Source organism: Lytechinus variegatus, chromosome 15 (assembly GCF_018143015.1).
Source record: "Lytechinus variegatus isolate NC3 chromosome 15, Lvar_3.0, whole genome shotgun sequence".
Taxonomy (NCBI): Eukaryota; Metazoa; Echinodermata; class Echinoidea; order Temnopleuroida; family Toxopneustidae; genus Lytechinus; species Lytechinus variegatus.
The window spans coordinates 10,212,918-10,238,965 of record NC_054754.1 but is presented as its reverse complement, the minus strand read 5'-3'; the positions used below and the strand labels follow the sequence as shown (position 1 = coordinate 10,238,965).

General features: G+C 35.9%; 1 protein-coding gene across 1 annotated transcript in view; it reads right to left on the bottom strand.

Moving 5' to 3' along the window:
- Window positions 1–438: 438 nt before the first annotated feature.
- Window positions 439–26,048, bottom strand: part of LOC121428957 (E3 ubiquitin-protein ligase UBR4-like) — a 124,742-nt gene continuing 99,132 nt past the window's right edge. Inside the window, exons 90-108 of the mRNA XM_041625852.1 lie at window positions 25,194–25,237; window positions 24,529–24,609; window positions 23,599–23,686; window positions 22,307–22,388; window positions 21,491–21,644; window positions 20,883–21,005; window positions 19,654–19,844; window positions 19,156–19,228; window positions 18,077–18,177; window positions 17,603–17,702; window positions 16,831–17,049; window positions 16,239–16,361; window positions 15,222–15,355; window positions 14,157–14,282; window positions 13,034–13,228; window positions 12,145–12,369; window positions 11,176–11,362; window positions 5,404–5,470; window positions 439–4,319 (exon numbers count right to left, since the gene is read on the bottom strand). Coding sequence (XP_041481786.1) covers window positions 4,255–4,319; window positions 5,404–5,470; window positions 11,176–11,362; window positions 12,145–12,369; window positions 13,034–13,228; window positions 14,157–14,282; window positions 15,222–15,355; window positions 16,239–16,361; window positions 16,831–17,049; window positions 17,603–17,702; window positions 18,077–18,177; window positions 19,156–19,228; window positions 19,654–19,844; window positions 20,883–21,005; window positions 21,491–21,644; window positions 22,307–22,388; window positions 23,599–23,686; window positions 24,529–24,609; window positions 25,194–25,237 — 2,378 coding nt within the window. The 3' untranslated portion in view covers window positions 439–4,254. The remainder of the gene's footprint in view (window positions 4,320–5,403; window positions 5,471–11,175; window positions 11,363–12,144; window positions 12,370–13,033; window positions 13,229–14,156; window positions 14,283–15,221; window positions 15,356–16,238; window positions 16,362–16,830; window positions 17,050–17,602; window positions 17,703–18,076; window positions 18,178–19,155; window positions 19,229–19,653; window positions 19,845–20,882; window positions 21,006–21,490; window positions 21,645–22,306; window positions 22,389–23,598; window positions 23,687–24,528; window positions 24,610–25,193; window positions 25,238–26,048) is intronic.

Genomic DNA, 26,048 nt, shown 5'->3' with positions numbered 1-26,048 from the left:
GTGATCGTGTTGCGTCCTTCATATTACAGAGGTGCATATAATTATGTTTGGTAATAAATGGAATGCACTGTTTGTGATACTGTAATGGAGCTATCAAAATTATTAAAATCAACTGGTAATTATGATTATGTGACAGAGTGCATTCTCCCTTATTGTTTTTTCCTTCAAAGTTGAATGCAATTAGAGCCCCTTATTAGAGTTTGGCCAATTGGCTTCAAGTGGGCTACCTTTTAGTTTATTATTATGCTCGCCTAACAATACAATATATGTGCCTTGGCCAAAGTCTGTAACAAAGGGTTCTGATTGCTCTTTATGTAACTACAATAAGAAAATAATGTACAGCTACGGTATGCAGTTAGATAAGAGAAGTGGTGCACATGAATTTCACTTGCTTTCGTTTCAGATACACAACAAATTAAAAATGAAGAAAACACAAAATATATTTAGACTTGTTTATTTGCAAGCAAAGTATATTCAACTATGATGATAGGTGTATTTAACTACAAAATCTCACAAATATAGGCTAATGAAATTAAAATTGTGCCAAGATGTGCTACAACAATCCATAACTACACGTAATTCACCAATGTGCGAACAGTTTTACTCAAAACAACCATATTATAATATCTATTGCCTCCCATCAAACACCCCCCAATTCCTTTAATAGCTCAGAGCTACAAGTATGAAAAGTCATCCATTTTAAAATTCCTATGGAATTTTTTTTCTGTGCAATTGTATGGTAGCTGTACAGTGGAATTTACCCTACTTATTAATTTCCAAATATGGCTAATTGCGTATGATTTGTGCGGTTAGGTATCAAATGTAGTTCACATTCAGTTCACAATTACTCTGCTTGGACAATATCCACTTTATGCCAGAGTGGTATGGTTAGGAGAGCGCCATCAGCATTCAGCAGTAAACGCCGATTCTGACTGGTTGGATAATTCACAGATCCTTCTATAAATTTATACATCCAAAGTTATTTACAGCACCTAGATGATAATGCGATTCAGGTATGTGCTATACGAGACAAGAATAACCCATCTTTTCTGGGATTTACTCAACGATTTCTGACATTTGACTACCATCCGCAGACACAGTGTCGACAACATAGTTCAGCGGATCAACCAATGTTACGGAGACTGAAACTTCTGATCTAGTGCTATACAAGAAAGGAATATTGTCATTACTATCATCAAATCCACTAAGTTTATGTACAGGGACTTATCAAGTCCCCTAATGTTGATCTCTGACTGTGGGCAACTGGCTGATACAACTCTCACAATAATCCACTCTGGTCAGTCCAAAATGTCAATATATTACTCCGTAAACTATAACAATACAAATTTTACTGCATTTTTAAGCCATGCACTTTTTCTGTACACATCATCAAAGATCACGCACAATGAATTATGAATCTATAGAATACCTGCATTTCATGGCCTTTATATCATTTAAATATCACTTATCTATGTAAAAATTCTGAATAATTGGCTACTGTGTGGTTGCATCTCACATACTTCTATATTGCATGGCTACTCTGGATATAGACAAATAACGATTGCATCTAACATAGGACATATTAAATCACAGTTAATAATGGGATTTATTAGTAAACAAATGAACATTCATAACTAATGAAAAGTTACTTAAGCAAATTAATTGTTCAAGTAAATGTGGAGGTGCATATTACAATACGCAGATAGAAATAATTTTCTTTTAACTCAACTATATGAAGGTGATGAAATATATTATAATGCACAAACATATTTTTATTAATATTAATGTATTCAATACCACGCATATATATTTTTGAGACATAAATCACTGATTACATAAACCCAAATTATCATCAACATATCAAACTACTTCATTTGCCATTAGAGATGGTTTAATTTCCACATGATTATAATGGACTAAAATTTGATATTCAAATGAAAAGCTATGACACAGGATAAACATTTTAAACTAATTCACCAAACTGTTATCAAATAAATTCTTTTCAATATGTCTTTAATTACAAACTGCATCCTCAAATCCTCAAACAGAAAACACATTGAGAGGAATTCATTATTATTAAAATTGTAAAAACCTGGGTAAGATATGACAACAAACAAACAAAATACTGATATGTAATTGTCCACACAGTAATGAATTTATACTGGTACATTTAGATGTACATCATCTGAACTGAAGTGCACATGGCCAATTTTAAGCTACATTTATCAAACAAGTCCATATCTATTTCAATACGTCCACCATACAAACTTGTTCTACCGATAATCTAGTAAGTGTTTCAAGATCAGAAAATACACACATCGCAATCTATTGATCTTCCTTTTTATTTTGATGGATTCTGACATGGTAAGGGAGTATGCTAAGGCAACCACACACCTTACGACTGCGATCCGATTTTGGAACGAATCGCATTTTGCTCATTTTCTGAAAATGTGAATGGAACATATTTTCTTTGAGGTTAAAATTAATTGAAAGAATACTAATATAACCATTTTGAAAGATTGCAAGCCTCTATTTTGGAGTAAAGGCCATATCAGTTTTAAATCTTATGACTGCTATGATGTCATTACGACTAGAAATTAAATTTGCTTTTATTCTAAGAAGGATGATAGCATTGTCACGGATTTGAACATCGGTATTCTTAAGATGATTTTGAACATTACACAGTAAGATATTCCAAGTCTCAATATTAGCATCAAATTCTACTACCTTTTATTCCAAAATTGAGTCGCAGACCGATCGTGAGGTGTGCGGTCACCTTTACTCATAAAACATAGGAAAACAATTTCACTTATAAAAACAGGAAAACACGGAACACCAACTATACTGCCATGACACATATTGGTATTATGCGTATGGTTTCACAAAGATATTTGTGAATTTTAATTCTATAATGCTTATCAAAAAATCAGCTAAAGATATATTGCCATGGTACATGAATCTACTGAACTCCAAACATGAAGAGAAATATTGCGATATGCTTACAACAAATACATATAAATGAACAAACATTTGCTCCAAATAATCTATAAATTTGCAAGAACTCTAAGTAGTTTTAATGTTTTACATGGACTCTTTCCAAGTAATTATACCTAACACACATAGATGAACAAATATACTTTAAAACATGTATGAACTTCCAGAAAGCTATAAGGGTATTACTAAGAACAATTATTTTAAATAGAACAAAAACAAATTTGATGAACAAACAAACATTTTAAACAGCTTTTAATCATCAGGTAAAGAAGTTATTGACAAAAAATGACTGGATTTTGACACCCTTTCACTTAGAAATGCCACTCACAAAACATGTACATGTTAAGTGAACAAAATAGGCTTCAAACAGTGCACTTGTAAATGTTCAGTAAGCTAAATTAGTATTCAAAGTGAAGGCCATGAAATACAGGTACATACTTTGCTTGCAAAAATAAAAAAATATAAATGAGATACCAAGTGAAAGAAGAGTACTCTTTATATCTGCACAAACAAGGGGTCTCTTTACACAGCTTATTAGTAAAATAATAAACATTTAATGAAGATCTCTTAGCCAATCATATACCATGATTTCACTAGCTTATAGCAGTTTGTAAGTGATGATGATGATGGCCACACTCATGAAGCAGAGCCCTGATCATGATGTTAATGTGAAGTGGGATACATGAAGTGAGTCGGTACACTCATGAAAAGTGTAGTTATTTCTAAAATATTAGTCATTAAAAAAAATAATTTATTAGTTCATAATCTTGTACAAGTGAGAGTGAATAATGTGTCTCATGTCATACTGAATGCAAAGGAGGAAAATATCAAATTTTCTAAGAAAAAATGGCAATTTATGTCACATGACTTATGGAGAAGTTCCTCTCATGTGATGTCAGAAAATACTTTTAAAATCCATAACTATGGCTCCATAAAACAAAGCATAATGATTGATTTTTACGATTGATTGTACATAGTAGTCAATGCAATCTATCGAGAAGATTTGATCTACAATCATTGGCTTTGTGTTGCAGGCTGAAGGTTGCTGTTTGATGGAATTTCACCAAACTTTCGTAGATACGTTTCTCTCATACTTCTGCTTTAGTAAAAAAAAAGGCTTTATGACAAGGGAAACCTTCCCCTTTAACAAAAAGAGTACCCTACTTTCACCGAGATCGCAAAAAACGAACAGTTAAAAATGATAAGTTATGATGATAAAACGACACTCAACATCACTGCACAGGTGGAGACTGGAATCAATTACGGGATGGACTTGAGTGTGTCGGCCAAGAACTGATCAGGATTCGGTATATCGGCGAGGAGACCTGAACAGGCAAAATTATGAAAAGAGAAAAACTATCAGTAAAATTCCAAAAACATATGAAAATATAAACCTCGCTTCTCTAAAAACATCACAAGACATGGGAAGAGCGTGGGGGTGTTACAAACTATTTGTTATGCGGTATGCTTCCTAAAGCTGGCTATAGTGTTGTAGTATCATATGCTAAAATTGTGTACATTGAGTGCCCCTAACCCCTTGATACGAGTACGAGTGTGTAAGGAGGAAGGGACATACATGTACATGTAATATCACTTTGCCTTACATATGAGAACATGAAGGAAAATCCCAATGTATGATACACACTGAATTGTAAACTACTTTTAGAACCATGAGAGAAATATACCGTCACTTTCATACCTATGTCAAACACCCAATATTACTTTATCCTGTTTTAATACCCACTGCAACATAATCACCCATCCTACCTATAAAGTTTCAATAATTAACACCATCTGTTCCTATTTGATTGCACTTGTACACTTCTTGCATACCGGACCATCTGGTGCCGACTTGAAAAGGTTGGATTCATAGCTACTGTTTGCTTTCATTTCATCGATTTGATGTTTACAAGCTTGCTTTCAGTTTTAATACATCTTTCAAGGAATCAGTGAGCTGACAACTTTTACAACCTGTAGGACTTGGTAATAACTTGATAACTCACTGAAGGAAACTGACAAATCGCAGAGCTGCCAACTCTAATCATGAAATATCCCATTCTTTATTTCTTTTTATCCTATTTTCAGGCCTAAAATCCTATTTTTCTTTAAAGTTTTTGAAAAATTTTCTTGGCTGCAAGCTTTGTAGTAAAAGTAATTTGGCTTCATATCGCAGGCAACCACAAGATTGGTATGACGTCACAGTGTTTTGGAATGAAATTCCTTTCATTTCTACAGGGAGGCTCACCTTTATCACTCTGGAAAAATATTGGGCCATTTATTATTATATATTATTTTGCTGATGTAGGTTATCCTTATTCATGATTTAAATGTCAATTGTGAATTCCATCAATTTATTTGCAAAAACAACACACAAAAAAAATTACGATTCAATTCTTCAAGATTTCTTACCATCGACATCACAAAACTCAGCAAAGGACTCGCATGGTAAGAGATCTTCTTCATACATGTGCAGCAACTGGAAGTGATGAACAAAAAAAAAAGAAGAATCATACTTTAATACTGGTCAATGTGTACAATTAATGGAATTCAGCTGCTATTCAATCATATTTGCAGTCCTTTAGGTCAGACAGGAATGGCAAGATGTTTGTAAGAAAAGTGGTCAGTATTAAGAAGGGGTGAACTACAGTGAAGGTTCTAATGGTATCCGAGAAAATGGCTACTCTGAACATACCATATCTCCAGCCTTGAGTAGGATCTCATATGTTTTGCATATTCATTACGTGTATATCACCTACATCTTCTGGTAAAAAAGTAATGATATGGGGATGAACAAGGTTCTAATAGAACCAGCCAAAACTACTCCAACTAATTTTGTCTCAAGACTTCAGTACAGCCCAGTAGTTGTTTCTGGAATAGCTAGCTAGGTTAACAGGCCAGGGGGCCATTTCATAAAGCTGTAAGTTAAGAGTGACTTTAAGAACAACTAGTGATCCTTTCTTATAATAAATAATATTTACCAATAAATGTTCATTGGTGATAATTTAGCGCATTAGAAAGTATCACCAGTCGTTGTTAAAGTCACTTTTAAGTTTTGAACAGCTTTACGAAGCAACATCAGGTAATATTGGTAGTAAGTATGGTCAAAACTTTGAGCCAAGTGTGGACGATGGGGAAACAGTGGAGTATGGTGTGTCATCCCGTAGGACTAGCGTGCCAAAATTGATTTTTTGGTTGTTTTGGCTTCAATAGGGTCCCCTTAGACCAAAAACGATGGGGTTCAAATTTTCAGACCCCTCCTTCCCTTTGTGGGGGGTCCTTTTTGGCGCCATATTGGCCTGTACAAAGCCCAATAGGATAATCCATTGTTTTCAACCTTATTTCTCACTTTTCCTCGCCAATTAATATCTGATGATGTTGTGATGTCAATATACTTTCACTTTTACCATACGGGGGGCGGATTTTTCGAAAAATGCCCCAAAATTGTAAAACATTACCCCAAAAATATAATTTTCCCCCTTTTGGCACTGGAATTAGGACAAAAAGATTACAAAATAAAGTTTATATGTCTTGTACAGTCCAATAACAGAGGAATACATCACATGTAATTTATATGATTATTCTTGGTAAATTAATGTAAAAGTCACCCCCATTTCAGGATTTTATGCAGTGAAAACCTAACTACAACACTAGAGGGCGCCATAACTTATCATGATGATATTAGTGTGGTACGGTATATCATGACACAGCTCCTGCAGGATTTTTGTGCCAAATTTTTTTTTTTTTATTATTCACTTGGGTCCAATCGATCAGGAAATGATAGGGTTCTAATTTTCCCCACCCTCACCCACTGCCTGAGGGGGTCACCTATATCAAGACCCACTAAAATCAGGAGTATTAGTAATTTTGCGCCCGGTTAAAAAATGAATTGTTTTATGGTATTTTATCATCCCTAGACAGTTAGAATGCCTATCTGAAGGTTTCAAGTTAGACGAGCATCCTACCAACCATATCCCCTACCCCCCCCCCCCCACTGACTGGCATACAACTTTCACCATTCGGCCACTCGTTCTAGAGTACAATTTACGATTAAAGGACTTCAATTCGAATTGTCAATTATATACTTCTCGGCTAATTTCCAATTACTGATAGACAGAAAGAAACACATAAAATATATTTTTAACCCCCCACACACACGCACACATGCAAATAATCATTATTGAAATAACATGTGGTGTTTAGAGAACTTCCGAACTTACATTGTTTTTAGTACTAATTGATCTGATGAATAATGTACTAAAAATCTACCAAAATCTGCATCAGGGAAAGTGGTTATTTTCAAGATAGTATCCAAGATGGCCACCATTCACTTAAAATTAATGAATACGACTCACTCATTATCCACCCTAGAATCCTAATTAGTTTCATACTCCATGGTCTAGGAGTTAAAATAATTTGTTGACACAGGATAGAGTGAATTATGACCCCAGGATACCTAGCTGGAAAATATAAGATGGCATCAAAAAAGGCTACCGTGTGCTAAAAATCCGCAATTTGGTTTTGATTCAATGATTTTAAGGGTGAAGTAGTAAAATTTGAAAAAGTTACAAGGACAGTGAGTGGTCTGGTGGGTCCAAAAATCCATGATGGCTTCAAAAAAATTATTCTGAAATGGCTGCTAAACTTAAAGCAGACATAGCTGATTTCATATCGTCCATGGAAATGTGATTTCGATGTTTAATTTTAAACCACTGGTTTGGGTCAAGTAATATATAAGGATAAGTTACAAGGACAGTCAGTGGTCTGGTATGTCCAAAAATCAAAGATGAATTCAAAAAAATGATCTTAAAATGGCTGCTGATACTTAAAGCGGACATAGTTCATTTCATATCGGCCTGGGAGATATCAGGTGGGTGTTTCATAAAGCTGTTCGTAAGATTAGAACGACTTTAAGAACGACTGGTGATCCTTTCTTTTGGTAAATGGTATACATCATAGGCGATGGTTTACCGCGTAAGAAAGGATAACCAGTCGTTCTTAAAGTCACTCTTAACTTACGAACAGCTTTATGAAACGGCCCCCAGTTTGGTGTCTAAACCAATGGTTTCAAGGGTCAAATAAGACATTTGGATAAGTAAATAAGGGCTGTCAGTGGTCTGGTATGTCAAGAAATGCGATATGGCCTCCAAAATGCAGGGTCTAAATTGACTGTGGTTCTTAAAAGTAGACATAGTTCATTAGAAATGCACATTTTGGATTTGATTTTGGTGTCTACACTAGAGTTTAAAGGATAAAGTATTGTTTCAAGTTGAAAGAACAGTCGGATGTCAAGTTTATCAAAAATCCAAGATTGCTTAAATGACTGCTATAACATGTACTTAAAAGTGGATATAGAACATTAAACATACACCTGGGGATATTATTTTGGTGTCTACACTAGTATTTCAAGAGTTGAAATTAAAAATATTTATTAAGGACTGGCTACAATGACTATGCAGTTATCCATTTTGCCTTAAAATCCAAGTTGGCTTTAAAAAATGGGTTCCAAAATGACTATTGTTACTTAAAAGTGGAGAAATTATTCAAACAATACAAACCTGTGAAAAATATTAAATGTATACACTTAAATGTATGGGATAAGTTATCATATTGATTCATGAGTTTGTAATAGCACCCATTTGATGATTTTTTTTTAAATCTACCATGGATTTTAGACAAAATGGAAAACTAAATATCCTTGTTATTTGTTGAATGTATTATCTGACCCTTTATACCACCATGTAGACATCCAAATTATTCCTCACATATTAATATTGTATGAACTCTGACCATTATTAATGAGTTTTAGGAATCATTTTAGATGCCATTTTGAAAACTTTCTTGGATTTTTAGGCAAAATGGACAAGTGCATATCTTTGTAACTAGTCGAAAGTATCACTATAATCATGAAACCATTGAGTGGACACCAAAATCATATGTCCTTGGTGAATTTTAAATGAACTATGTCCATTTTTAAGTAACATCATTCACTTTAGACTCAGATTTCTTCACGCCATCTTGGATTTAACGGCATATACCAATGACTGTCCTTGTTATGATAATATTAATAATATAGGTATATTTACCTAGGGAAGCCACTTCAGTACTAAAAACTCTTCTCCCAGCGGGCCTTGCCATTATTATTACCCCTGCCTTAGATGGGCTGCCTAGCGCTCTAGCATTCAAGGAATTTCTTCCCGCATTCAGGGAATTTCTTCCTACCGGGTACCCATTTACCTCACCTGGGTTGAGTGCAGCACAATGTTGATGAATTTCTTGCAGAATGAAACTATGCCATGGCTGGGATTCGAACCCATGACCCTTTCAAAGTCAAAAGACCAATCCACTAGGCCATAACACTCGAATGGTTGTAACTAATTTTCAGACATTAAAAATCATGGTTTAGACATCAAACCATATTCTTGATGGATATTACATGTCCACTTGTAAATAACAGTGGCTATTTTATATTCTATTGTTTAACATACTCGACCAACGACTCTCCTTGTAACTTATTCTAACATGTCTAATGTATTATTAGACTCACTTTTCCATGGTAGTCACACACATTCATATTCCCGGATATTGAACAAACTGTATTGGTTTTTCAAGCAGCAACAGCAATTTCAAACCCCATTTTTGGAAGCTACATAGGCGGCAGAAGCGGGGGGGACGAAGGGGACGTGTCCCCCCCTAAATTTTAGGTGGGGGGACGGTCCCCCCCTAAATTTTGTTTGATAACCTTTTTTTTTTTTTTTTTTTTTTTTTTTTTTTTTTTTTTTTTTTGCTTGTCAATTTTTTTTCCTGCGTCCCCCCCTAAATTCACGTGGACCCCCTTGACACGTGTGTTGTCCCCCCCTAAAATTTAGGTTGATGACCTTTTTTTTTTTTTTTTTGCTTCTCAAAAATTTTTGGGTCGCTTGTCCTATTTTTTTACATGTGTCCATCCCAAAATTTCAGGTGGACACCCCCTAAATTTATTGGCTTCCGCCGCCAGTGGGAAGCCATCTTGGATATTTTAACATACCAGACCACCGACTGTCCCGGTATGTTGAGTCCAAGATGGCCTCCAAAAGTTGAATAAATAAAAAAAGGAAACGGTATTCTTGTCCCAATTTTGATCATTGAAACCATGGTCTAGACACCAATTCCATCTATCTCGGGTATATAAAATGTGCTATGTCCATTTAAAGTATCAACAGCCATTTTAAACTCCATTTTTGGAAGCCATCTTGGATTTCTGGGTCCTTGCAACTTTTCCCGATATACTTCTTCAGCCTTAAAAATCTTTGAATAGAAACCAAATAAAGGTCATTTAACAAAAAAAAAGAATCCAGGATTTTTTTATTTTAGCCTAAGGCAGCTATTCCCCCCCGGGGGGGGGGGGGTAGAATCAAACAAATTAGATGCCCATACTATGAATCGGCATTGGAAATAATTGCTCTTGAAATGTGTCAGCTTTCAAATTTATTGATAAAATTACAGTGCCTAGAATTTGATTTTTTAGGGAAGTGCTTATCATAAGTTATGGCGCCCTCTAGTGTTGTAGTAAGGTTTTCACTGCATAAAATCCTGAAATGGGGATGATTTTTACATCAATTGACCAAAAATAATGATATATATTACAGGAGATATATTCCTCTGTTTTTGGATTGTATAAAAAGACATATTCATTTCATTTTGTAATCCTTTTGTCCTAATTTTAGTGCCAAAAAAAGGGAAAAATAATATTTTGGGGGCAATATTTTACAATTTTGGGGCATTTTTCGTAAAGTCCGCCCCCATATGGTAAAATTTAAAAAACATTGACATCACAACATCATCAAATATTCATTCTCATACACCTCAGACAACTTAAAAATATAATTGGTGAAGAAAAGTGAGAAATAAGGTTGAAAACAATGGATTATCCTATTGGGCTTTGTACAGGCCAATATGGCGCCAAAAATGACCCCCCACAAAGGGAAGGAGGGGTCTGAAAATTTGAACCCCATCGTTTTTGGCCTAAGGGGACCCTATTGAAGCCAAAACAACCAAAAAATCAATTTTGGCACGCTAGTCCTACGGGAGCTGTATCAGTGACATACCGTACCACAGTAAAAAAATGAATGGAATAGCTTTGTATGGTTCTAATGGTGTCGGGGGAAAAATGGCTCCTGGAGAAAATGGCTTCTTTCAACTAACCTTATCTCCCGCTTTCAGTAAGACCTCATCGTTATTTCTGATATAGCTAGCTAGGTTGACAGGCCAGGTGTTCCCTGTTGTATGGGTCATTTCTTTGAGGAGGAGTGAGTATAGTCTCTCTATCAGACCAAAGAACACCAGGGCTCCTTTATAGATCTTGTAATCCTTGACCTGCTTGTCCGTCAACCTACGAGAGAAAACGGGGATGATTCCATGAAATAAATCTTTTCAAACGTCCGACCCCAATTTTTCTGCATTCTTTCTGCATTCTTACTTCACTTCATGGACTGGTCAAACCATGATAATTTGAGAGCATTACAAGCAACTTTCATACAAACTAGAAAACCAAAATAAGTCATTTCAAGAAAACATATAGGGGGTGGACATAATAATGACAACTTTGAAATGGGCTTTCTGGTATCCTTGCACATTGGTATTAAAGTCCACAGTTCATCTCAGGGGGATGTTTCATCAACAATCAAAATCAAAATAGATCTTCAAAATTGTTTTTACGATTGAGGAAACACCAAGGATCAGATCAAATTTGAAGAAAGCCTAGAGAATATTACTCTGGCAGGAAAATTTGAGGGAAGGTAAACTGAGCATGAAACAAAAGGTAGGGGGTGGACAATCCGCGGAAACTGTTGGAAGAGGAAGAAGTGAAACAATCTGGGGCCCGTTGCAGAAAGAGTTGCAATCGATCGCAAATCTAAAAATCATGCGCAACTTGATTTTCAACCAATCAACAGCATGCATTTGGGGGCTTGAGATTCATTTTTGACTTGCGTTTAAATGCAACTTTTTCTGCAACGGACACCAGGAGTGGGCACTGACACAAATGACACAGGTTGTGAGTTAGATGGTTGCGGGTTAGCGTGATCTCAAATTTCCAAAGTCAGAGGGAGAGACAGGAAGAAAGGTGGGGAATGGAGAGAGATGGAGATAGAAAGACCTCCTTCTAAAACTTACATAGTAGCTCCAGAAGGACTGACATGCCGTGTCTGGGCCGCGACCAGGAGCTGCCGGAGGATGGTGAGACGATTCTCCTTCCATTTCTCTTTTGGTAGCAGATGCACATGGAGAACAGCGTAGTAGAAGGGACCATCAACCTCGTAGCTTGCCTCCACCCATTTGGATGGGAGGGACTTGAGAAGTGCGTTCAGGTTCTTCTCTTCCCGCGGCACAGACCGAGTTCTGTGACAAAGACGGAAATCATGTATAAATACAGCAAATATATTTTCATCCTTGAAGATACTCCATACATGTATGTGATAAAATTTGCATGTTGATAAGAAAGAGAGCTTTGAACTTGAGATATTAAGATGAAGATTCAAATGAGAATATATGTCTTTCCCCACTTCCTCATTAACCGCCGATCAAACATTAAATTCAATTCATATCAATCCAATTCAATCATTTTTTAAAATTAAAATAATCATGCATGGCAGTCTGAATTATGCTTGTTTTGCATTGAATACAGTAAAACCTGTCAATAGTGACCACCCAAGGGGACACACAAAGCATGCCCTTTATAGACAAGTTCTTAAACACACAATCTGCCTCCATAGGAATCGGTTTTAGTGGTCACTATAGGCAGGTGGCCACTGACACAAGTTTGACTGTACATATATACATTCTATACATTTTCAGACCATACACCATTTCTTTCACCTAATACTTCATTACAATCTGATCATCCTCACTTGAGGGTTGATAGTAGACGACGTGGGGAATGAGATAAAAGTTCCCTTGACTTTCCCTCCTCTGCAAACATCGAACAAAAATTAAACAGCAATGCCCCTTCCCTTCAAATCTCATTCCAATTACTCTCACTTTACGGCTAAACAAGAAAACTTACGTGTTGATGACATAGAGGGCCATATGCATGAGATAAGGAATAAGATGAACATTACTCTGTCTTCCCCCTCCTCCACTGTCATCGCTGAACGAACGCTCAAAACCAAACCGTTGAAGAAGAAGCTTTAGATCGTGGATGGTGGCGTGGTGCGCCGGTTCCCGGTGACCAGTACACTCCTGTAGATAACTGTTGTGTCTGGTGAAAAATTAAGAAAAAAAATTGCAAAATATTATATAAATTGGCTTTTATTGAAAATGGTATTGGTTATTGATATGTCTCCAACATCTCGTATTAAAAAGTAAATAAATTCCAATTTCTAAAACTAAGACCTAACTTCAACAACCATTGTGTGAACAACCATTGTGTGTGCGTAATTGAGTTTTTTCAGACGTGTATCAATCAGAGATGATTATTAATGTCTGGAACCAACATTTATTGTCATCATATAAAAGATGTGACCAGGGCTTAAACCTCTGCATCAGCTTGTAACTTTCCCACATAGCTTGTATTACAAGCGCATGCCACAACGCCCAGGGTGTTTTTTGTAGCCATTTGAAACATATAAATATAATGCAGAAGATTTTTTAACAAAAAGATATCTGTTACATTGACCTGTTTCATGAAAAAAGTTGTCAGACGTTTTATCCGACAAGTCCCATTTCATCTGACAGTTACCATAGGAACAATACTTTTCAGAATCGAGGAAAGATGTCAGATCTGACAACTTGTCGGACAAAAATATTGACGAAACGGTCTCAACAACCCTTCTTGAAACATGAACAATCTCCCTCCTTTACACATGCCCCTACCAATTATACGCTGTTCAACATTGCCATCTAGATCTGATACAATGTTTCATTTAAACCAAACATCTATATCAGGGGGTGTTTCATAATGCTGTTTGTTAAGAGCGACTTTAAGAACAACTGGTGATCCTTTCTTATGGTAAATGGTATATTCAATGGTAATGATTTAGCGCATAAAAAAGGATCGCCAGTCGTTCTTAAAGTCGCTCTTAACTTACGAACAGCTTTATGAAACGGCCCCCATAAGCATTTTGAATGTTAATGTAAATCCATTTCAGGATAAGCTGGATTGATGATGAAACGTTTAATCTACTTACCTCGCTAAACAGCTAGCGAAAGCAGATTCTGGTACTGAAGGTCCCCACATCGGTAGGAGTCCATTGCACTTAGTATTGGCATTCTGAAGGGCTGCACTCTCCCACTCCTCCCGCCCACGAGCATGTCTGATGAAACAGATTCATAACAGAAATTATGAAATTGGCTGATGAAACTATTTTTTTTTGTATTGATGTTTTTTATTACAATTCAGATCGAATTACATTATACATGTATGTAGTTATTCAAGATAGGCAGATGGACTATATATATATTCATTCATTTGACTACATCACTCACTCACTACTCATGCCCATGAGCATGTCTGAGGAAAGAGATGTGTAAAAGACATACTTGAATTGGTTATCAACACTAAACTTAATATACAGATGGACTATGTGTTCTTTCATTCCACGAAATTATGTTGACAAAGCTACCAACATGAACAAGAACATTTCAGTATTTTTAAAGCTGATCATTATTTTGGAGAAGAAATCATTATTTTCAAAGAAATACCATAGTACAACACATAAAACTGAAACTTACGAAATCAGTATTTTGCATGAAACCATCAGTATTCTTCTCATTATTCAGTACTAAATACGGAAAATCTGTACTACTTGGCAGCTCTATGTTCAACTGATCACAGACAACAGAGCTAAACAGAGCCAGATACCATCTTCGTACAAGCATCTACACTCCCAAATTTCTCTCTATCTACAAGTATACCGCACACTTCTTTCTTTCCATGATTCTCTCTATCCCTCTCTTGTAATTAATTCTAACAATCCATCCAAAACTCATCACACAGCTGCTCAATGGAACCCATAATGCACGATGTTAAAGTGAGACAGAGAGGCGCAGCCCTCATTCTACAACCTTCCATCTCATCCTCTTCACTCCTCTCTCTATCTTAATTAATCCATCTTTCTCAATTCAAGCCTTAAGAGATTTATCTATTCATTTTACAAGATTCTATCTCACCTTCTTCACTCCTTCCCTCTATACCCCTTTTTTGCTTTTATCTTAATCGATTCATCCTATCAATCGATCAAGTCAAGACTCACCTCACTGCTGCCACATGGCAATCATAATGCACAATATTGAAATGAGACACAGTAGTGTATCCCTGAGTCTTGCGGGATTTGATCTCAAAGTCTTCTAACGGCGTACACTTGGTGAACGTGTAGATTCCCAAAACCTGCAACAAAAGAGCAACATGCACAATAGTATACCTCTCATTGATGATGAAGAACAGAATTTGCATAGGGGCATTCATCTTGTTATTAACACGTTGCTGGAAAAGATAGGTCTTTAGTTCAGGGGCCTGTAGCAGAAAGAGTTGCGTTTGAACGAAAGTCAAAATAGCAAGCACAAGTCCAGAATACTGGTGCTTCATTGGCTACAAATCGAGTTGCGCAAGTTTTTTTGAGTTGCGTTTGATCGCAACTCTTTCTGCAACGGGCCCCAGATTTGAACTGAATATTCTAGGACTTCAGCTCTGTTGCATAAAATTCACTTTAATGGTAGCTGCCATGATCATGATGCTAAAAAGCCACTCAAAATCAAAGATACCAAATTAGTGAATGACAAAGCTATCAAAATAATCACTCTTTTAAAACAGGGTCCCTGGGGAATGCCTGCTCTTATCCTGGTACAGTTAAAAAAAAACAGAGAAAGAGTGCTAAATTAAAGAAAGCCATTTCCACCTGCATTTTTCAATATCTACACTTGAAGGATTTAGAGGACCTCACACAGACCAGTGATTCATTAAAAGGGGTATTACAATCAACGTCTAATATCAATAATAGTAAATAATATGCGACATTAATACAGTGCTTAATATAATGTTTCTAAGCGCTGCACACTATTAGCACGGATTTAGCATGGCTACTCTGATCAGGTGCTCGACCATTCAAGAAATTCCTCCCTACCGGAAACCCATCTTCTACACCTGAGTGGAATGGCAAATGTGAATGCCTTGCCAAAGGATGCGAGTATCATGGTGAGGTTCACACCCTGAACCTTGAGGCTCAAAGTCCAGAGACTTATCCACTGAGCCACAACACTTCTACATGTCTTACCTTCTCAGGTTGGTATCTGTAGCCCTCTCTACATATACAGCATGTCAAACCAGTTTCCTCCATCAGTTCTTCCATCTGTTTGAACACTGTCTTCTTGGCCGTCACTTGGCCCTTCTCATTGGTCTGAAACAGAAAGGACAAAAGGAAATAGGCATTCAATCACTGAAATATATCTTTTATCTCATATTTCTCTCTTTCTTTAACCCACTTCATTCATCATATGTTTTTTTTCTGACCACCTCTTTACCTTTCATCTCCCATGCTCTTTTCCTCATCACCACCTGTATCAAACCAACCTAATACATGTACCTCTATCACACAAACCCTGTTTCTTTTTATTTGCCTACTTTTTCATTTCTCAATTTACAACTCTGTTTCAAAAATTCAAAAATGAATAAAAAAATCCCCAGATTATTTTATCAGCATTAATACCTATTATGGTGGTTTCCATCAGAATATCAACAAACAAATCATTTTATTTTTTTCATTTTACACTGCCTCGATCTTACTTTATAAGTAGTCTCTATATTTTGCCCCCCCCCCTCTCCCTTTCTCTTGATCTCTTACACTCTCACTTCTCTACTATTCTTACCGACATGCCAAGAGCTCCAAGTTGTTTCATCCTCATGGCCATGGCAAGCCTCTTCTTCTCAGCCTTAGTCTGAGCCCGGACGTCGTCAATCTTCTTAGCGACCGTCGGATTGGATTTAAGAGCTTCCATCAAGTTCTCTGAGAGAGACCCAATGCCTTCTTCCGATGAGATCTGTTCCATCTTATGAACGGCTGGGATGATTTCATTACCAGCTAACAGCTTTGGAGAAAAATGGTTGGAAATAATATGGTGTTAGCCTCTTCGTATTTGGGATCAGGTGAACATTTTACCTATATTTTTTTAGATTTGTTAGAATTCATATTTAATTTACATAGACTACATGTACACATCACTCTCATCAAATGATAAGACATTTTTAGGAGCTTTCTACAAAATCATTTGCAATTTTCACTCTTTTTTCAGCAAAGCTGAAGACTACACTTTCAAGTAGCTTTCTATAAAGTCATTTGCAAATGTTCCTTCTTCTTTCAGCAAAGCTGCATCTATATTTTTTTCTCTACCATCATCACCATCATCATCCCACTCATCATCAATCATTAACCATCAACTTCATCATCATCACCATCATCATCTTCACCATCATCATCATCATCATCATCGTCACCATCATCATCAACTTCATCATCATCCCACTCGTCATCAATCATTACCATCATCATCAACTTCATCAACTTCATCATCACCATCACACTGCCACCCCTAAACCCCATCACCACAACAATAGGCCTCTATGCACCCTATCCCATCTTACCTGTGACTTGGCATGCCCAGTACACAATCCTGTCAGGATACGTAGAACATAGGGTAAGGCGGGCTTGGATAAGAACTCCTTCCAAGGCAAAGAGTCGAGACTGAAAGGAACAAGATGAGATTCATAAAATATGCAGTGCCATGCAACACAAACCTTAGCAATCAACTATAATCAATCGTGAAATGAAGCACATCAATTGCTACCCTTTGTGTTATGGCACCAAGGTTATTTCTAATACTTGTATTTGATCAGCATGGATTTAAATAGTAGTTTTTAACAAAACAATCTGTCTGTATTTTATAAAATAAAGGGGATAATTTGAATCAACTCTAAAAAGAAATCATATTTCACTAAAAGAAAAAAATTGTAAATTTTCACTCAAAACAATATTACTAATTCTAATTAAATAACAATTGGCAGGAAAAGCTTGAAATGCAATGGAATAAAGCTGGGCAAATAAAGACAATTTCTTACTTGCTTGCGAGAGGAATCTTGCGACTGACATATTTGATGGCATCTTTGACGATCCCTTCCTCTATCATCATATCCTTGAGCTGAACACCATTGGCATTATTCTAAGAATGGAAAATTAAGACCATAATTCATTTTAGAGCTATTTCACCTAGCTGTAGATGACAAATCAATGACAAATATTAAAGACTTATGGGGTGTTGCAAGAAACTTGCGATCAATTGCAAGTCTATTTTTGGTCGCTAAATCAATCATATGTCTTGCAGTCAATTGCAAATTAGTGATTGATTGCTAATTTGCTCCTTGAAACAAGAAATTTAATCTGATTTGCTGTAGCTAACGTTGATCTATCAGTTGTAAAATTGCAACAGAATATTTGCAATTGATCGCAAATATTTTCTTGCAACACCCCCTAAGAAAAACATATGATTTAATTTAGTAGCTGGACAACATTTCTCCAAAGGGTAATAAATGACAAAAAGTAGAATATAGAATGAGATATAAATTGCAGTTTGAATAAAAAATGCTACTAATTCATGATAGATGAGATACAGCAAAAGACAAAAGAAGAACTCCCTCAATTTCCTCAAATAACTTGAATTTCAAACTTTATAGTACTAGCCATAAGCTTACAAAAAGTTTGATATACAAGGAATGTCTAGAATCCCCCATAACATAGTTTAGAACAGTTTGGCCCCAAATATTTACAAGATCTTGTTGAGCTTTAACTAGAATAGCTCATAGCCTAACATCAGAACACCAACATCTCCTCCAGAACATGAGGAGCCAGTGGTGAAAGGGTTGGGTTTTCTCTGCTGCAGGACCTCTCTGGAATTTAGGATAATTAGCCATTCCATTCTAAATCTTAATTGAAGTCTAACTTTTCGACCATTTCCATTCCTTGGACTGTGCTACCAAACTCTCTTAATATTCTATTTTCTTGTATTGTGTGCCTTGGAATAGAACATTTCTAGAATATCGGCCCTTCAAAAATTCCTACAATTATTATCAAAATGATCACTATAGCACATGGTGATGACAAATGTTTGGACTAAATGGTCGTAATTCTGTTTGACACTTACCTCTATGCCTGCTGTAATCACACAGAAGCTTTCTACATGGATTTCATCGTCTTGGGAATGATCACCATCAAATCTATGAAATCAAGGATCAAAAGAATATTCAAGTGTTTGAACATAAAGCTCCTTTTGAGAAAGACATATTAGACTTGTTTTCACAAAGGATATTGAGGTTCACAGAGAAAACAAGGCTGAAAATTTACCACAAAAGTTTTTATTCAATATACTAACAAACAATTACAAGAGTGTCAGAAATATTTAGAATAGTGGATTCAAATTTCTTATTTATCAGAAACAGATTTATATAACAATCTAGGCCCAAAAAAATGCATGATCCATTATCCAAAGTTGGATGTAATTACATCAAAATTCATATCAAGATTTTGGTTATGGGCAGCAATAATATTTAAGTGGAAAATCTGTTGATATTGGACCAGTAAATCTAGCATGCTGCAAACATATAAACTCATGCACAGAATAGAAGAAATGCTATAAACTTACTTTTCAAAGTCTAGGTATGGTTTGAAATGGTGAATGAGGGTTCGCATCTTGTCTTTCTCACCAAACGAGAGGAACGGTATAATCCTCATCAAGCCTTGAAGGACGCTGGCATGGCTACGGACGAACGGGCTGTTGATACGATCCAGTAGGGCTACCAGCTGAGATTTATCACATGAGAGAATCACAGAAGGCTACAAGGAGGGAAAAAGGGTAAATGAGATACAATGAAAATGTGTATAAAGACAATAAAAATGGATGGAGATAAAAATGTGGTCTGAATAGACAGGTTAGATTTATATATAGTGAGAAATGAAAAAGAGAGTGAAGTTGGCTCAGTCGGTAAAGCGTCTGCCCATCGAACCAAAGATCGTGGGTTCGAGTCCATCCTGGGCAGATGACTGAAGCCAGTGCGTTGTGTGTGAACGTCTCTACCGTTTTATAGATGCAGGCTGTTACAGCGGAAAACACTCTGTCCACCGGATCGGACGTTAAATGGAGGCCCCATGTAGAGGAGAATCACCATCGTTGCACGTTAAGAACCCACTGCACTATTCGCATAAGAGTAGGGGGAAACCCTGGTGTAGTGGTCCACATGCATTCTCCCAACCAGTTATTGGGAGGAGAGACCTGCGGGTCACAGTTCTGTGTGCACACCCTTGTGGGCGACCCAAGTTGGCTGGCTCCTCCAATGCGCCTTTGAATGTCTTTTACAGATATATGGCGCTATTCAAATGCTGTGCATCATTATCATCATCATCAAATGAAGGCTGGTCTTATTTACACCAGGAGTTGTTACATCAGGCTTGATTTTACTTTCATTCATCAGAATATGCTACAATATTCAACTTACATGTACATATAAACCAATTAATTGATATTTGTATCAATTATATTAAAACTGTAAATATTCCTTCTATGAATGCACATTGTAGGTTTTAGTGGGCTTAACAGGTGTTGTTAATCCTTTATAGAAATCCTAACTGTTTTAAAAAAAATTAATTTATTAATCACTCAATTACAGTATCTGTTGATTTAACTATTTATGAAGTACAGGGTACTGGATTCATTTTTTTCATAATAAATTGTAACCAAATACCAAAGTGTCACATTTCTGAAACAAATCTGCTCTCTGCCAATCAAATGCAGCCATTTCAGAAACTTGCCAGGTCCTCACTGTCTAGAATGTTTTTGTGAAACAGGTCCGTGGAATGTTGTGAATATAGACTTACTTTTCCTCCTTCCAGAGGCTCGTTGTTGGCCTCCATTAGAATCACTTCCATGATGGAAAGCAGTTGCTCGGCAACCGAAGCTCCACCTCCAGATCCTGGCTCCTCGTGTTCTGCTAGCAACACCTTCAGATAATTGAAAAAATAGATTCCCAGCGTAACATAAAGAAAACTCACTCAGCGATAATAATCATTTCAGTATAATGAGTTAATAACGCAACCAAATTTATCCAAGCAAATTTTTCATCCTTATTAGGAAAATTACAATAATCTTACCTTTATATTTTCTAGTTTGTACTTCATAGGAAAGTTTTAAAGGGCCTCATGATCTACATCTCTGGAGTTCACTGAGGGTCATAGGCGGCGGGACGATTTTTGTTTGGTAACCTTTTTTTTTGCTTGTCAAAAAATTGTGTGGTGGTCCCCACTAAAATTTTTTGACTTCTGCCGCCAATGCTGAGTGTCATCTTTTTAAGGCATAAAGATTGATTATATACATGTAGGTAAGTTTTCAAATGCCTTGTTTATGAAGACTAGAAACAGTATTGGAAGAAAAAAGATAGTATTCTTAATTGGGTCAATTAAAAAAGAAGAGAATTTGAGAGATTTACCCTATTGAGAACAGCAAGCATGATGTTAAGGGTTTGCATTCCTGGTTCGATGAGTCGCTGACGATTGGCTTTGACCTTTGAACTATAGTTGAAGAGCTTGAGAAGGACGATCAATAGCTGTTGACCTCTGACAAGGTCATTCAGGTATGCCAATCTGGTGAAAAAATGAATTGAAAGAAATGTAAAGTACATCCATGGGCATGTACATCCATGGGCATGTACATTTTCTATGGAACAATAGTATCAATCGAAAGAGATGTACGTACATGAATTCCAAAATGAGCAAAGCATTCATGAAATAAGGCAATTTATTTCTTTTACCTCTCTGTTAAATTGAGAAAAAAGGAACATCTTTGCAGAGTATATGCTTGTACAACTTTTGGATGGGCACTACCAAAACATACATGCATTGTGAATAATGGGACTCAATTTTACAATGTCATAATTTATCATTTCAATACCTATAAAGGGTAAACAAAATTGTGTCTCCAGGGATGTTCGCATTCACATTTTCGTTCCATTTAATTTCATATATTTCAACACTAATCAAAATATAAACAAAGGAATATGAAAATACAAAATAAAAAAAGTAATGGGCCAATGGAATCAGGCTTGTGCTAAAGGCCCAAATTTAATTCACAAACATACGCAACACATAATACATAATCACCATAAAGCATACGAATGGCATAAGATAGGACAGGAGGAAAGAGGGTGGCTAATATTGGATGTCAAGAGAACGGGTTGTTGTGTACACAGTATCTGTTCAGGTGATTAAGATTCAATTTGAATGACAAGAATCTAAGTATAACATACCTGTGTAGCATGACTGCTAGACCATCACATTCACTCATCACAGATGCAAGCTTGTACACATCTTCATCATTGGTATCTTCATCTAAATAAAATATATATTTGAATAAGGTAAAATGAATGATAGCTCGATTCTATTTTGCATGCACATTATTAATCAAAGTTCAGTGTCAATGAAAAAGTGTCAGAACTCTTCTCATCATAATATACAAAAGACATCATCTTCGCCTCACATATTCATTAACTCGTACATTAGCTGGTGACAGAACTTTTACGGTGTCGGCTTCAAAATCCTGGAACAACCTGCCACTAATAATTAGACAGTCTCCATCATTGGCAATCATCAAAAAGTCATTAAAAACTCATCTTTTTCATACTTTGTAGTTCTTAAAATATTACGCAGTACAAATTATAAGTAATAATAATAATAATAATAATAATAACCTTCAATCACTCTTGATATTCAAATCCCTCTTGAGGTTATGGTTACAATCTTCTAGCATTGGAGCTCACATTGTCTGATTATTGTTAGTGACACACTAAACACTGAAGATATTCCTGCTCAAGTTATCCTCCGATTGAATAAACTAATCCTCTGATTCAATAAACTATTCACTTGGGTTATGTAAAGGTGCAAAATATTTCACCCAATGACGTGACAAAAAATACAAGAATAATCAAATCAAGAAATTGTTCAGAAACTCTAATAACAATCGTTGAATACCAAACGCCTGTAATCTTATCAATGGTATTAACCACAGATTCAATTTTTTTTTCAGTAGTTTTATTTTGAGACATAAAAAAATGTTCTGGTTTAACTGTTCAAAAACCTTTAATCATTGCATAACAGATAATGATGATTTCTGACTAAACATCAATTACCAAACACCTATCATCGTTGCTGGGCTGTTGAATACTTGTACATGTATCTCAATGCAAAAATTATGAGGAAAGCTCTGAAAAGGCTCAATTGTAGAGGCAGCCTTCATTTAAGAAAGAGTTCTCTACAAGAATCAGGAGATCATTTTCAGACAATATGAGGTTGTTAAAACTGCAACACTTATGAAAAAAAGCTTCTCTGAGTTGCCCTTAATATCTTAAGTTTAAGATACAAGGTTTTCACAAATCTGCAATGATATAATAATCTTACATGTACTATTCCTCAGCAGCCTTAATTTTATGTGTAAAATATGTCATCTAATAACAAAATAAGAATAAATATTTAATTGTATACATGTGTAACAAAACTAATGCTTGTACACCAAACACCTAACATGAGTACATGGTAATCTTACCATTGGTGTTATCCACAGATTCAATAAACTCCTCAGTAGCATCCCCCAGGAGGCCTCTCATCCTGTATGTGATACGCATTGGTTCACCCTATCAGATACAAATGAAGTAAAACAACATTATAGTGATGATATACTCACCACTTTTTGTTAATCTTCAATTGCGGTTGCATTGCATTTATTTGGAATATGTCATAGAAAAATGAAAAACATCAAGAATTAATTGAGAAAAAAATAAATATTAGATGAAGTCATGATCATATTTTTTTCTACCTGTTAGACAAAGAATTTCAGGACAGGCAGAACAAAGAAATGATCAAATTCAACCATAATTGCAATAGAGCAGTTGAGTAGTATTGGGCACATAGAGAGTAGTAGAAAGATAGTGGTACTTAATTTGAACAAGAAAAAAAGTGGTTGAAATGGGGAGGAGAAAACAAGAGATAGGGAATGGGAATGAGAGAAGGGTAGGGATGAGGAGAATGCGTGAGAGAGAGGGTAATAAGGGTTCAAAGAGAGTGAAAAAAGGGAGATATTAAAAAGGGCAAGAGAGCTAGATAAAGAGGTGAGGGAGGAAAAGGTAAAGATTAGGGAGAGGAGGTGGCAAGCAGGCCCCCCCCCTAAAAAAATCATTTTCAGGGGCTACTTTTCACAACAGATCACCTTATCTGCAACACTGAATAATCTTTAACATTGCAGAGAACTGGGAATTTCTATTTATTTCATTATTATTATTATTGTATTTTTTTTTTTTTTGGGGGGGGCTCCTTTTTTATTTTCAGGGCTGTTTTGAGCATTTAAGAGGGGATTCTTTGTCCTGATGGCAAGGAGGGAGAGTGTGGCAAAGAAGAGCTACTGCTTGGGAAGACAAGAGTGAGAGGGGGAAAAAGAAAGATAAGAAAGAACTAAAGGACAAGAGGAAGAAAGTTCTACCTCATTATCTGGGCACCATATCTTCTTGTAGACATCCTTCACAGGTAAATCAAGACTGATGATCTTATTATTCACTAGTAACTACAAGAAAAGAAAAAAAAGAAACTTACACTTACAAACAAAATGTTAGTGTCACAATAATGTTCCTCTTTCATATCTAAAGTAATGAAATATTAACATGTAACTCTTGGTCATTGTGTGTGGGGGTGGGACTAGAATGGATATTGCACCCCAACACACTAATGACATAATATCTGATACTGAATAGCTGTTTTCGCATATGATTTACAAAGTTGCAAAGTCTATCAATTCAAACCGCCTAAGATTGTTTTCAATTTCCACTAAAAACACATAGGAACATGTAGGCAAAGTCTTACAACTCTAATGAAATTATCGATGACAAAAACCCATTGAGTACAATAGTTCATAGACATATCTGCTAAGTTTGCAAGCACAGATGCTTTAACCAATAACAGGTCAAGAGTAAAGACTAGATACCAAAGACTCTATGTCAAAAAGAGCCAGCCACACTACATAGTTGATCTAACTTCATACTCTGTACTATGCACTATGCAAATTGAGAAAACAAGGGTCTGTGTCTTCAGACTAATATCTGATTGCTTATCATAGCTAGAAAAAAAACCTAATGGAGCTGAATTAATTACCTCCATCCCTGTGTCATCTTCTAGCAGGGCGATCAGTTCACAATCTGTTCCAAGAAAAAAAATAGATAAAATCAAGTTACTCGAAGGTACAGTTTAAACAACAATTAGTATTTGGATTTTAGGAAGAATTTTTTTCAAGGAATACTTAAATGGTAACTTTCAAATTGGTAATGGATATTGAGTTCCATTTTTCTTTCAAGAATTTCATTGATAAAAGTGCTTCTACATCACTAAATGATTGCAAAGGTATTCAATAAAAAAAGTGAAATTAAACATAAACATGAGATTTCATCACATTCTTAAACAATGCCTGCTCAGGCTCCTCCAATATTCTTTCTGATTGGTTTTGGAGCAATATCAAAAGTCATATTTCCAGTGAAACACTGTGGGAACGAACATCTGTGTAGTAAAACAATAAACTGATACTGATCAAATTTTATACATTTATCAAATTAAACAAATATAAGGCAAGTATGATTGCAAATAAGCCTGGGAATCATCACAGATCTAGCCAGTTTGAAAGTTGTAGACCATTCAGGGATATACATTTTAGTACCTGCCCAAACTGGAGAATTCAAAATTGTGCAGAGAAAATAGATGCAACACCGCCAACATTTAAGTGCAACTACTGTAGATGAATGCGCAAGGTAATTATTCTATAATTTGCCAATAATAACAAATATATCTCTCTTACTTCAGGAGGCCACTTTACAAAGAATAAAGTCTACTGTAAAATGTTTCAACAGCCAAATGTACAATATTTGAAGGTATAGGCTGAACTACGGAATTGATTCGAACAAACAGACTTCTTACTTCATACTTCTCACAACAATACGGTCAGGGTTCTTTCTCTTA